Here is a 14,307-nt window from a genome sequence, read left to right as displayed (position 1 = left end):
CGTCTATATCCCTTGCGGGGTAGACAGAGCCAACAGTTTTGTAAAGACTAATAGGCCACGTTCAGCTGTTTGGCTTTAAGATAGAATTGAGATTCAAATAGTGACAGGTTGCTAGCCCATCGCCTAAAAGAAGAATCCCAAGTTTATAAGCCTACCCCTTAGTCGCCTTTTACGACATCCATGGGAAAGAGATGGAGTGGTCCTATTCTTTTTTCTATTTGTGCCGGGACCACACGGCATTTCTTATTCATAAATTGTTTAAATCATTGTTTTTATAACTGCATTACTTATATACTTAACCATTCTTTACACACACTCACATCTTTGTTTGTTCCCAGTTGCACCCTCCCCAAAGCGCCCCGAGGACGTCCCTCCAATACTTTTTGATTGATTCGAGATTGGCTTATAAAATCAGCAAGAGAAATGGCACAGAATGTGTTTTTTTTTCATCATAGCCAGAGCATAAAAGCTATTAGATTGTGACTTTACCAATTAGGTGTCTTCATTTTGCAACACGTCGTTCTCTGCACAGTTAAGACTACTTACTAGTACTTAGAATATTGTTTTTGGGCTTGATCAATAAATTATTTTTAATGGAAAACAGGTTTCAATGGTGTATCATTTTGTTTTACCTCCTTGCTGGCTCCTACCGGCGTACAAATATCTGATTCCATAAACCAATAATAATTATACAATTGATCATTTAAGAAGTCAACCGTAAAAAGTTGTAATAAAATTTTTTTGCAAGAAGATTATGGAGACTTTTTGATGGTACCTACTCACATTCTCTCAATCTGTGTGATTTGATTCAACTTAACATTATACGAGGGAATACCTTAAACCTTCTAACTTTGAAGTAAAAACTTACTATACTAAAAACAAAATCTACAAACAATGAAACAAAATCGTTTAATCAAAAGATATATTCATGGCTATTATCATAGTAAACAATTGACGTATATTTTTTAAATATGGTACACGCGATCATGACAAACAGATTTAGGAAATAGAAAAATCTCTCAAAAAGGAAGGCAACTGTGGTGGCATTGCATCTAAATAATCGAATTCAGGCTTTTTTGTTGTATTGTCGTCAACTGCTACCCAAGATACTATTTCAGTCAACTTTTGAGTTTCAATTGTTTCCAGTGATGGAACTAAATCCACATTCTTATTGCACAATCCTGATATTTCAAGCAACTCATTAGATACTGTATTATACCTATCCTTATGGAATGGACATTCATAATCAATAACATAAAAACATTGTTTACTTCTTTGATTACTATTAACAATATTGTTAAACTTGCGTCGCTTATAACAATCGTCACAAGGTTTAATAATTAAATGAGGCATTGATTTATCACTACAATTTTCTTTTACATTCGCATCAAAATCCACTCTTTTATTTAAACAGTTATCCATCTTACAAACCGTACCTTCCTCTTGTTTGTTCACATTAACTAGGCAACTTACATTATCAGTGACCACATCTGTGGTATACCAGTCGCTCTTCATATTTTGCAGTTCCCCACAAATACATTTGGAAAAATTACAACAGTCATCAAAGGGATTAGCTTGGCATGTTGTCGACACTGCTTTATTAGAAGGATTTTGAACGGTTTCTATGACAGGCCCTGATGAAACTGTTTCTACTAATTTTGTTTTCGTATTATTTACCTTGTTTTTATCATCTATGACCACATAAATATTTCCTGATGGACTTATTTTTAGAGATCCGTATTGACCTTTGTGATTATCTTGTCCGTTTAATATTATAGTGATTCCACCGGACTCCGTTCTTTTAATAGGTATCAAACTATTTGAGTTTCTCTTTATGTAAGTCCCTAGGCTATTTATAAATGTTTTCTTTGATTCTTTGCTTAATACCACGGAGAGCCGGCCAGAACTTGTTTTCTTTAATGATCCTGACTCCATAACAAAACTTTCATGGTTTTCTATTCTAGATTTATTAAATATAGAAGATTCACTATTTGATCTAATTTGTGAAAATTTTCCTTGATTTTGATTTTTATTAAATTTTTTGTGATTTCTTGGATGTTTTTTTAACAACTCTAGTAGTTTTGCAGAAGAAATAGAATCATTTCTAGATGATGAACGTTTTATTGAGTCAAAGGCTGGACCACTGACAACTATTTTAATGTTTCCTGAGAATGACTTTACTAAGTATGCATTACAATATTTTTCATCTTCATCATTAAGGTTTATAATGTAGTGACCGGATGGTGTTTTCGACAATTTCCCTGATCCTAAAATATTATCTTGAGTGATATCTTTAAGTGTTTCTTTGTACTTTCGCTCAAATTCTTTATCAACAATAACTAAATAATTTTCAGATTTTGTCAAACTCAAGACTGCCGGAGGACTAATTATATCATTATTTGCTCCTTTTACCTTAATCTTAAAGTAATCGTTTAAACCATTTACGTGGGGTTTATTTGCCATTAATTTATCTTTAATTATCAACTGAATATTATTAGAACTTTCTTTTATTAGAATATTTTGAGGCTTATCAGCATTAGCTTTAGTAAAGTCGAGTAAAAATGTCTCCGAATGAGATAAATGAAGTGAGCCAATATTTTCTTCATTAAGATTTTCCTCTATTATTTTTATTTTATCCACCTCTATAGCGATTCTGTTAGAAGGAGTTCTTAAAATCTTTGCATTTACGTATTCAAAATTTCCATTATTCCCAACAATTTTTAAAGTTATACCATTTATTCTTTCTGCACAAATATGTTCTAGACGTTTCATAATGTCGTTTTCTGATTTACTTTTCTCTTTGCTTTGCAATTCGGCTGGGGTTTCGTTTTTATTTAAAATTATATTTTTTTTATTTAGTACCTCAATAGACCTATTTCCATCCGGTTTAAATCCATGTGATTTGATATGTTCAATAAAGTTTTTATTTACAACTAGTGACATTGAACCCATAGGAGTCCTTTTGATTTTTATTTTTAAGTCATTATCTGATATGTTTTTAGGATTAAAGTCTAACGTATAATATCCTGCTTTATCTTTTACTAAAACTCCTTCAGAACTTTTTGGGTTTTTACTAATTTTTCTTTCTATTAAATGAAAAAAGTTATCATCCAGTTCTATCCCTAGCTCCCCAGTCGATGTCGATACTAATTCAGTACAGTAATCCACAATATCCCCGTTCTCGTTTACGATTGAAATTTTCCATGTCGCTAACGGACTTGTTGTTTCACAAGAACAACTGTTAGTTTTACTATCATCTGTTTCATATATCTTTTTCAGTAAAACATCCTTTTCTTTTGTCGTTTTTTCGGATCTAACGGAGATTAATTTTAAACCTTCCTTTTTAATTAAATCTCGTTTGGTTCCAATTCCTTGGCAAACATTTTTACAAGTTATAGTAGATGCTTCTGATTTATTTTTGATTCTAACTGCTTCAGTTTGTGTAATTTCTGCAATATTATTAACAAACTGTACTTATAACTGAACTAAGTGGAAAGTTTTATACATAAAAATACGTGAGAGTACAATACAATTATAATATATTTCTGATTAATCACTTTAATTTAAGTATTTTTGATATACTATGATAAATAGGTATAGAATATTTACTTATTATTGTTGCGATTATTATTGTTGCGATAGATAGTGATTTATACACTTTGACAAAAATCACTATCTATCGCAACAATAAAGTGCTTTGCCAAGCATGGTATAAATTATAAATTCGCACACACGCATCGTTAAACTATATTTGATTTACTTAAGTAGGTACTTACACGTACGGGCTTACTATCACACTTGAATAAAATTAAGGAATAGTTTAAAATAGATATATCGCTTATGATAACCAAAAACTTGTGGCAATTCTGATAAAGATGTATCATTGATCATTCATTCAAAGATTTACTACTTTTCATAATAGACTTCATAACAGCATCATATTTTACTCCATTTTGCACAATATGTAATGTTTTATGCTCATTGGAGATTTACTTTTCATTTTGTTGTGAAGTTCGTATTTTTTGTTTTGTAGCATATCTTGGCATTTACTCAATACACATCATAGAAGTAAACAGAGTTGATTTCACTTTCATTGATTGTAATGTTGCTTTCATTATGAGAAACCAAAAGCTTCAATATAGATTTCAATGTCATCAACTCGATACTGGACGAATGATTGTTAGCTCTTACGTCAACTGTAATGATATCTTTGACTATTTGATTAACATCTTTACGTACTATCCGCCCAAAAAGAACTTCAGAATTGCCAGAACATTTATTTGATTTACACTTTTTAAAATGAATATTGCTTGAATAATCTTTAGTCTTGATATCCTTTTCTTCATTACATTTAGCAGACGTTTCGTTGGATATTAACGCGAACTCTACTTTTTCAGAAATATTTAAACTAGTATAATTGCTACTACTGTCCCGTTTCTTCTCGAATGTGACCTAAGACCAAATTTTACATGTAGAAGATTATACTTCAACATGGTGGTTTGCACAAACTACAAAATGAAAACCACCATGTTGTTTTTCAAACTTTTTATTACATATTTATAACAGATTACAATAATACAAAAACGCAAATCTAATGAGACGTTTTTAAGAAGGATTCGTCACTCATAATAGTATAACTTACTTTTTCGATTGGCATAACTTCTGTATATCTTCCCATGACTTCTTCAATTATGCGATCACGCGGATGACTCTCTATATCTAAAATGATTAAAATTGTCTCTGTATTTGTTTGAACTTAATCAAAAATAATTTATTACAATAAGAATTGATTGAAGAATTGTTGTACTCTCACGTTTAACTAAGTTTCTTTATACCACTTACCTATTCCTAAAGCATTTTCCTGGAAATCCTAAAAGACAAAAGAAATTAAGTTATTTTAACCTGTATTGATATGATATATTATAACGATAGGATTTTATAGTAATAACATCTTAATAACTCACTGATTTTGAAAGAAATGGTCTAACTTTTCCCAGATCTGAGAGTCTTTCAGGACCAAGAACACATTGCGCAGCTCTCATGTTCTTCGAGAAGGGGCATGATTTTTCCCGACAGGGTTCTGGTGTCCATGGTGCTACTTCTGTTCCAACTAAGCTATCCACACCACGCATTGCACAATCAGTACCACATGTTACATTCTGTTTGTGTGGGCATATTATTTTTTCTCTCTGAAACATTAACAATAGGTTTAGAATCTCATCTAATATAGTTGATACTATAAGGCGCTTATTCATGATTGAGTACTGCTTTTGTGATCACAACATGCGGAGTATTGGTAGTATCAAATTTCTTATTAACTAAATTAAAGTTTAAGGAAATAAAATCTTACTTTTGCATTATCTTCTTTATCTTCAGGATCTTCTGGACAAGGTGTAGGGTCTTTAGGAGGTGGTGGTGCTTTCTTAGTACACACACATACCTTGGGACCTCCTGGACAGTTACATTCACTTGCACCACCCCATCGAGTGCAAGGATCCTACAATTTTTGTATTTTATTTGTTAGTATTTATTAAAACCTTAAACTCTATTTATAAAAGGATTGTTTTATTTATATTAATGTAATGTATCACAATAAATGTTGTAAGAGATTATACCTTTTTGGCAATGGTTCCTTTATCGACTTTCGGCGGGCGTGACACTTTAACTTGTTTCAAACAAAGCAATAATTGTTTGTAGGTTTCCGGTTCCATCTAAATAAATAATTACCTTTTAGTGAAACTGAATTTAATTTAAAATAATTAACCAATACAAATTAACAACTTACCTCACATCTCGTTTTCACAGCGCCACCAATAATTGTTAAATTCAAATTCTTCTTGACCACAGTTAAAATAAATTCTTGGAGAATTTTCCTAGTTTCGTCATCTATCTTACCATTTCTACTCTTTCTCAGACACTGCATTACTGTTTCTGCCAAACTCTTACCCTGACATGTCTTAACTTGTCTTTCCAATACCGTATACATGTTTTCAAAAACATTGTCCATAAATTTCTGTTTTACAGACATACAGACGCATACATTCGTAGGATCTGCACTGCACTGTTCGCCTTCTATGATGCAATCCCTTTCTTCAAGACAACGAGGACAATCAGTACAGAATTTTCTGACATCCGATGTGTCAACACATTCATGGCATCTTATACACCTCACTTTGAAATTTGCAATCTCTTTCTCCACTTTTAGTATTTCATCGTTGATATTGACTTGTTTCTTTTTACATTTATCTTGACACTGGTCACAAGTTTGGCGTAACATTTCAATTTCAAGAAGTAAAGCTTCTTTCTGCAATATCATAAATAAGACTCAAATGATTAACTCAATAATTTTATAATTTTATTTTTTTAAGAAAGAGAAGCTGGAAGTTTTCTTACCTCTGCTTTTAAATCTTCATTCTCTAATTTCTTTTGTAGCAACACTCGGCATATTTTCTGCAAGTCTTCTCTGGCTTCTTTTATGTAATTATTTCCTTCTAATTCTTTTTGATATTTGTGATTCTTTTCTTCAGATAATGTCTTTTGTGCATTCATTATTTCATTATTTATACCAGCTACAATTTTCTGTAAATAAATAAAAATATTTTTAGTCATAAGTTCATTTAAATTTACTAATATAGACGGAATCATGGTTTTTAGGATAAATCCACATCATTTTATTAGTACTTACATCTGAAGCTTGTTTCTTGGTACTTAACGATTTATGTGCCGCATCTTTGTCTTTAGCGCCATTTTCAATACGTTTCTTAAAATCTGCTATTTCTGTCTTCATGTTTTTGATATCGTTTTTCTTCTGATGAGTATTTTCCGTAATTTCTTGTTTACATTTATTAACATTATTCAATTGGAATTCCAACTCTTTTTTACTTTTACGCCATTTAGCTACTTCAGCTTCTGCTAATTTCAGCTGAAATAATTTTAACTCTATCATGAAATCATACTATAGGTAAATCTTGTTTTAATTTACGATTTATCAAGATTTTATCACAAATAAATATATGTATATACTGTGTAATGTGTGAATTATCACACAGATTGAGTAAACCTCGAAGTAAGTTCGAGACTTGTGTTAGGAGATACTAACTCAACGATACTTTATTATATAATAAATACTTATATAGATAAACATCCAAGACCCAGGACAGTCAATGAAAGTTTGTTTCTCATCCCTGGCCGGGATTTCAACCCGGGACCTCCGGTGTCACAGACATGCGCCCTACCGTTGCGCCACCAAGGCCGATAATTAATTTATTCTAATAATTTATGTTAAAAATGAATACGTACGTCTTTCATGAGTTTCTTCTGGCGGTCTAGAGATTCCGCCACTTTCTTTTTATAAGACTCCTCCATACAAGCCCACATACAATCAGCCTGCTTTAGCAGCTTGGTGCCTTCCTTCTCTCTATGCTCCAAATGCTGGATTTGCTCTTGCAATCGCTTCTGAGCTGCCATCAAATCGCTTACCCTTTCATTGCATTTTTTATCAAACGATGCAGCCTTTTAACAGACAGATACGAAAATAATACATCCAAATTTGAATACATTCTACAACCTCGCAAAAGTAATGTTACTTTTGAAAGTAAGTAATTAGTAATTGCAGTAAGTAAGAGTATTGTAAGATGTGTAATGAATAAAAATCTAGAAAGAGCAAAAAGAAAATTTTGCGCGTCTCCACAGAGTCATTTGAAATTGTACGTTGAAAAAGTGAAATTAGAGATACCTACGTAAACCCCCATTTTACAACTAGTTGTTGCAAAATAACATGATTTGTCAGAGTCAACACGTAATATATAAGTATTTAGATCTCTAGACGTAAATGACTAAACTTACATCCTTCAAACTGCACAGTACTTTGCTGAGTGGCAACACGTCACTGTTATTCTTCGACAATGACCTGGATGAACAGCATCCCTCCTTTTGCCGTGGCTTTGACTCCTGTGACTGCTTACAGCATCCACTAATGAGCAAATATTTATCAACCAGGGTAAAGTTTTTGAGTTTATGATGTTTACCAACACGAGCTACTTTTATTGCAACCATGCGAAAGGAAATGGTTGTATAAAAAGAAGAAAAAAAAATACCGCTTCGATGACTGATGATTATGACCATGTTACGAATGAAAATGGCCAGTTCGATGATGAAATGGATTTGCTAGATTTTCATTAACCTCCTGTTAGGAAAAGAAATGGTGAAATAAAAAATAGGAGATCTGATAAAAGCAAGCCTTCAGTCGAGCCCCAATCTTATGCTTAGAGCCAGTAATTTTATAAAGATCAGTCCTTACTCCCTCACATTCTCCAACGCTTCCTTTTTCCTATCATTTTCGTTCTTGTCCATTCTATCCGACATGTAGCAGGTTACTCTGTGGGGTCCAAACGAACTATGTTTAGGAGACGGTCCCTGCAGACCCATCCGTTCTTCTACTTCTTTCTGGTGAAAACAATACAAGTTGAGGAAAATTGGTTTAAAAATTTAAGGCATTGTCTGGGGTGCAGTGGGAGCAATGTTTAGGCTAGGTATAAAATCTGGGGAATCATACCACCGCCATTTTGAATCTTTGCTTTTACTTCGCTGTAATTGGCTGATTTCTTGTTGCATAGATATGTCGCTAAAACTGCAAATAGGTAAACCTGACTGAAAAAAATACCCTGTATAAAAAAAAACTTACAAATTGCTGGCATGTAACCTATCTTTCAATTCGTCTCCCACAGTTAAGCAGAAATATAGAATGAGAGAGCAGTTAAATAGATATGTACCTAAGACTTTTTTCAGCCATACCTTCAAATTACAATCTGGATCATCCTTGAGAATATCCCAGAATTCACACATAAGTTTGATAGCTGCATTCTCGTTTTGCTTCGAGCAGCTGGCATCAGACTCCCGAGCCAATCTTCTGGCAGACAACTCTTCAATTAGACTGTCCAGCGCTTGGTAACGCCTTTCCAAACATTCGGGTATATCAGGCATTTTTATGAAAATTAAAGTACCTATATAAAATAGTTTGCTTAGGTATAGTTTATCTTTCTCATAAATCTTTTAGTCATGGTCTGCAGGAACGCAGTAAATTTATTTATTTGTAACGCTAGAATTTTGACATAATTTTGCAAAAAGTAACAATAATCACGAAAAATTTTATTTGATATTTTCATGTTGAGAAAAGAAGTAAAGCACATCAAAAAGAACAAGCAGCCAGTACTTTATGATATCCAGGATTTACAGCATACAGAAACCCCCGAAATAGGCTGAAGAACTACTTATCTTCTTCTCTGCAATTGAAAGTGTTGGCAGGTTATAACAAAGTACATTTTCAAGGATTCCTCTTACTTTAGGATCGTAATTATTTTTTCAAGTATTTGTAACGTTTGACTAAAGTGTAATGGAAAAAAAAAATAACTGGCACTGTAACGTCAATGTCAAACAGACAACAAAATGTCTTAATAATTTCCCGGACTCAGTGTTTACTTTTGATCAAAAGCGCAAATATTACAAATACACATACAATAACGATAAAATTAATTTAAATTGCTTGTTATCAGTACAAAATACGTAAATTTACGAAGATATACGTATATAATATTCACATGTTAAATGCCGTCTCATCTTAGAATTTGATAAGAATATTGAGACACTGATAAAATCGTTATCTTCCTACTTCTCGTCTGAATGAAATAGTCTACAAATAACTACAGCTAAAATGAGCGAATATGGACCGGTATTTTTTATTTATTATACTATTTTAACATATTTATTTGACTTCAAATAAATTTATGCACTGGGTAACTGATCATGATTGGTTTTTGTATTAACAATTCGTAGACAAAGATAATGATACTGCTAAATGCCTAATTTCCAACACCATTTTTCTTTACTACGTATTTTTTTAAGATACCTTAATAATCTTACAGGAACATCCAAGGAATTTAATTCCGGAGCTATGCAACCAATTCTACCATTTGGGATGGGTTACTGGCACAGGAGGAGGTATTTCGATAAAGGAAGGGTAAGTTCTGCCTATCACTTATAATTAAATAAAATGTACCCTACTAAAAGAGCTTTAAATATGGAAGTGAAAAGTTCAAGAAATAGGGGAAGACCGAAAAAGAGATGGATGGACGACGTAAAGGATAGTATGAAGAGAAAGGGAGTGACCAGTGAGATGGCAATTGACAGAAGTTATTGAAAAAAACTAACATACTGTGCTGACCCCACGTAGAAAATGGGAAAAGGTAATGACAAAGAAGAAGTACCCTATTAATATTAACACATTACAATAGGACCTTGCTATGTATTTCACTAGATACAACTAAAAAGACACTTAGGCCAAATACATACATTGCAGTTTGATAAACATGTCTTGATTGATATTTCTATTTGCTACCAGACCAGTACAGAGGCTTTCTTTCACTTAGTGCTGCATCTGTGATCCAAACTAGATTTAGTTTTTTTAAGATAGATCATGTGGCACCCAACACTTTATAATAAGACCACTATAATAGGATTAGGATAGGCTAATAAACTTGGGATTCTTTATTTAGATGATGGACTAGCAACCTGTCTCGATTTAAATCTCAATTCCATCATACAGCTGACAGATGACATGGCCTTTTGAAGACTGTTGGCTATGTCTACCCCTCAAGGGATATACATGTGATTATAAGTATATATTCACAAACGCCAAATGGAACTTGATTGTGTACCTGTCTTCCTTATACCAAGATTATTGTCATACAATTTGGGTAAATGTAATGCAGATGCAAATATTAATTTCAGTCCTAAATATGCATTTAGGTTTTGTATATACATGGTTAACAAATAATCTTAATGCATTGTTTTATATTATTGGTTTAAAGTGAGAAAATCTACATAGCCCCGTCGGGAGTGCAGAAGGAACGTATGAAGCCGGATGACTTGTTTGTGCAGACCATAGATGATGAAGACTTGGAACTGCCACCTCCTGACAAGAAGTAAGTATATGTATAATTAAGTAGTTTATTTTGATTTAAAAGAACATGAAAACAAATATTCAATACAAGTATAGATTGAGATATTGAATCATATATATCATGGTTGCAAGAAGTTTACCACTTACTATTTAGTCTGTCATAAGGTCTCACAAGATCTCTTCTTGAGAAACACTACACACTCTACTAAATAAATGCTTCCCCAATGTTGTTTACCTATTGATGTTTTAGATTACATTTTGCCTTATTTTTCACTGCCTTAGATTTTATATTGAAGTTTGGTTACCAATGCGGGTCTAGACTCAAAACTGTGCAAGAGCAGCCTTACTAGGCATTTGTTATATGAAGCAACTAGGCTAATTTGGATCATCAGTGTGCGAGGCACATCAAACTGTTTGGCTTTTCACTCTTTATTATTAGGACTACATCCCAAAGGGAACACGATTATCAAGCTTTAAAAATAGAATCTTTATTATATCTATATAAGTACTCGTATTTATTATGATATAGTATTATTGGATTAAAATCATATAACACAAGTCTGGTACTTTAATTTATGACTAGCTAAATCCTCTTAATGTCAAGTTGGGTGGAAGATATCCCACTTAGGGATAAGCCTTTATACTGTACTACTGTTTTATATTTGCAATGTACTCCTTAATTGAAAAATAAAACATTTGCTACCTAAATCTGGATGATTAGTAACAAGAAGAAAATATGTTATTCCACAGATTAAAAAAAAGCCAATGCACCCCGCTGTTCATGCTGGCGTACAGAGAGCGCGGCGCGGGCGCAGTGATCCACACGCACTCGCCGCACGCCGTGCGCTGCACCTTGTTGTACGACACGGAGTTTGTGATCACGCATCAGGAGATGATCAAGGTAGCTTCCCCCTTCAAATTTTCCTATTTCGCTGTCCTTTTGACAGCCTCCGTGGCGCAGCGGTAGTGCGCTTGTCTGTGACACCGGAGGTCCCGGGTTCGAATCCCGGCCAGGGCATGATGAGAAACGAACTTTCTCTGATTGGCCTGGGTCTTGGATGTTTATCTATATAAGTTTTTATTATAAAATATAGTATCGTTGAGTTAGTGTCTCGTAACACAAGTCTCGAACTTACTTCGAGGCTAACTCAATCTGTGTAATTTGTCCCGTATATATTTATTTATATTTATTTATTTGTATTAGTTCTGAAGCCGCTATTAGACTGTTAGATATTAAGACTGTCTTAGTCATAAAACGAATAGTGTAATATGAGTTAGACTCTTAATTTTTACTGCAAGACCTATCGACGAGTCTGAATAAGACTATAGATATAACTGAATAAGTGTAATATGAGTTTTAGTCCCTAGTACCTACCATGCTTTTATAGGCGTGTATAGCGTCCGGATGGACTTGTTGCAATTGGTCAAATCTTTGCACCATTTTTTTAGTTTTACAGAAATGTTTTTTAAAGAAATGAAAAATATAAATATCACAATTGGCGGACTCAATGCTAGAAGCATTATCTACCAGTCGACCGTTTAATTAACAATTCATTCCAGGGTATAAAAGACGCAAAACTGGGCCGCTATCTCCGCTACGACGAGAAACTGGTTGTGCCCATAATAGAGAACACTCCTTTCGAACGAGACTTGGCTGATAGTTTGGGTGAAGCTCTCAGAAAATACCCTGGCACCAGCGCAGTGCTGGTGAGAAGGCATGGTGTGTACGTTTGGGGGGACACGTGGCAATCGGCTAAGACTATGTAAGTTTAACTTTTTGTATAAAAAAAAAAAAGACATTACTTTTAATTGCCGTGTGGTTCCCGGCACCAATACAAAAAGAATAGGACCACTCCATCTCTTTCCCATGGATTTCGTAAAAGGCGACTAAGGGATAGGCTTACAAAATTGGGATTCGTTTTTAGGTGATGGTTTATCAACCTGTCACTATTTGAATTTCAATTCTATCGTTAAGCCAAATAGCTGAACGTGGCCATTCAGTCTTTTCAAGACTGTTGGATCTGTCTACCCCGCAAGGGATATAGACGTGACTATATGTATGTATGGTACTTTTAAGAGTCCTAGCCGAAAGTATGGGTAAGCTCTCAAAATTAATTAAACATTCAGTAAGCGTTAGTATCCCCCGCAAAAGGGGTGAAGGAAAGACTGACCACGTTCAGCTGTTTGGCTTTATGATGGAATTGAGATTCAAATAGTGACAGTTTGCTAGCCCATCGCCTAAAAGAAGAATCCTAAGTTTATAAGCCTATCCCTTAGTCACCTTTTACGACATCCATTTAATACACATAAAAATTATTATTTTTTGAATAATCAACGCCGTGTTTACTCAATTCCATATATTGTTTATCTACAGGACAGAATGTTACGACTACCTGTTCGAGATGGCAGTGGAAATGAAGAAACTTGGGCTGGATCCCGCTTTGAACCCGGAAGTAAAGGAGAATGGCAAATCTTGATCATGAATTATGGTGAGAAACATTCATTGTAGACTTTATTAATGACCTTAATTGTTACTGGAAGAAAATACTGCTAAATTCTTATTGGGTACATCGGAGTGTATCGCCTGTTTGTTTATTTGTTTGTAATATCTTTATTACTAGTTGTTGTCAGTGATTTCATTCGACTTAAAACGAAAACTATGTTACTAAATATATACATACATACATACATATGGTCACGTCAATATATATATATAATAAATAGATTCGTAGCGTGGTCGAACTATCTATAGTAAAACTATGCTCGAATCATCTACATGTTCACATATAAAACAACTAAATGTGCCGTGTGGTTCCCGGCACCAATAGAAAAAAGAATAGGACCACTCTATTTCTTTCCCATAGATGTTTTAAAAGGCGACTAAGGGATTGGCTTATTAACTTGGGATTCTTTTCTTTAGGCGACGGACTTGCAACCTGTCACTTTATACGAATCTCAATTCTATCAGTAAGCCAAACAGCTGTCGTGGCCTATCTGTATTTTCAAGACTGTTGGCTTTGTCCACCCCGCAAGGGATATAGACAATTATATGTATGTAAAACTAAATACTCTTAATTTTCTTGTTTCAGATTGTTATAATGTTGGAATTAGGTATAGTTTGATATAATTCAGTTTTGTTATTATTTCTCGAATAGTGTATTTTTTTCGAACTTTGTTACTTTTTTTTTATTCTATTGTAATTTTCAAATTATTTTATTTTTTCAAATTGTGCTAAGCAAATCATATATTCACGATTCGTAAAATTTTATCAGTAACTTTACTTACATTGTAATTTTACTAATGTTAATGCTTAATACGTAAGTCTATTTTTTATAAATAAAATCACAAAT

The 14,307-nt window shown here is 33.4% G+C and overlaps 2 protein-coding genes across 4 annotated transcripts; one reads left to right on the top strand and one right to left on the bottom strand.

Annotated features, from left to right (window-relative positions):
- Positions 1–938: 938 nt before the first annotated feature.
- On the bottom strand, positions 939–9,385 carry LOC106137332 (uncharacterized). Of its 3 annotated transcripts, XM_060945496.1 has the most exons (13): positions 9,212–9,385; positions 8,794–9,002; positions 8,300–8,445; positions 7,846–7,972; positions 7,300–7,512; positions 6,686–6,922; positions 6,394–6,579; positions 5,786–6,304; positions 5,616–5,711; positions 5,351–5,497; positions 4,965–5,189; positions 4,843–4,870; positions 939–3,449 (listed from the first exon to the last, which is right to left on the bottom strand). In XM_060945496.1, the coding sequence occupies exons 2-13, from the start codon at positions 8,980–8,982 to the stop codon at positions 1,000–1,002; spliced, it is 4,563 nt and encodes a 1,520-aa protein (XP_060801479.1). In that variant the 5' UTR covers positions 8,983–9,002; positions 9,212–9,385; the 3' UTR covers positions 939–999. The 3 variants fall into 3 exon arrangements, with proteins under 3 accessions (XP_060801479.1, XP_060801480.1, XP_060801482.1); XM_060945497.1 differs by lacking the exon at positions 5,616–5,711; XM_060945499.1 differs by lacking the exon at positions 9,212–9,385 and having other exon boundaries at positions 8,308–8,445; positions 8,794–8,923.
- Positions 9,386–9,455: 70 nt separating this feature from the next.
- Positions 9,456–14,300, top strand: LOC106137336 (probable methylthioribulose-1-phosphate dehydratase). Its single transcript, XM_013338146.2, has 7 exons — positions 9,456–9,727; positions 9,921–10,015; positions 10,866–10,979; positions 11,708–11,858; positions 12,518–12,720; positions 13,332–13,446; positions 14,047–14,300. Exons 1-6 carry the CDS (start codon positions 9,710–9,712, stop codon positions 13,432–13,434), a joined length of 684 nt encoding a protein of 227 aa, XP_013193600.1. The 5' UTR covers positions 9,456–9,709; the 3' UTR covers positions 13,435–13,446; positions 14,047–14,300.
- Positions 14,301–14,307: the final 7 nt, after the last annotated feature.

The sequence above is a fragment of the Amyelois transitella genome, chromosome 8, assembly GCF_032362555.1.
Source record: "Amyelois transitella isolate CPQ chromosome 8, ilAmyTran1.1, whole genome shotgun sequence".
Taxonomy (NCBI): Eukaryota; Metazoa; Arthropoda; class Insecta; order Lepidoptera; family Pyralidae; genus Amyelois; species Amyelois transitella.
This window is presented reverse-complemented; position numbering and strand designations above follow the sequence as displayed.

Excerpts from the sequence above, each read along its gene's own strand:
- LOC106137332 (XM_060945496.1), bottom strand. The coding sequence starts at position 8,982 with ATGCCTGATATACCCGAATGTTTGGAAAGGCGTTACCAAGCGCTGGAC. Across the intron at positions 7,973-8,299 it reads GCGTTGGAGAATGTGAGGGA|TGGATGCTGTAAGCAGTCAC; the intron begins GTAAGGACTGAT and ends TTTGCTCATTAG. Across the intron at positions 5,498-5,615 it reads AAGGAACCATTGCCAAAAAG|GATCCTTGCACTCGATGGGG; the intron begins GTATAATCTCTT and ends CAAAAATTGTAG.
- LOC106137336 (XM_013338146.2), top strand. Across the intron at positions 10,016-10,865 it reads GGTATTTCGATAAAGGAAGG|TGAGAAAATCTACATAGCCC; the intron begins GTAAGTTCTGCC and ends ATTGGTTTAAAG. Across the intron at positions 11,859-12,517 it reads CGCATCAGGAGATGATCAAG|GGTATAAAAGACGCAAAACT; the intron begins GTAGCTTCCCCC and ends AATTCATTCCAG.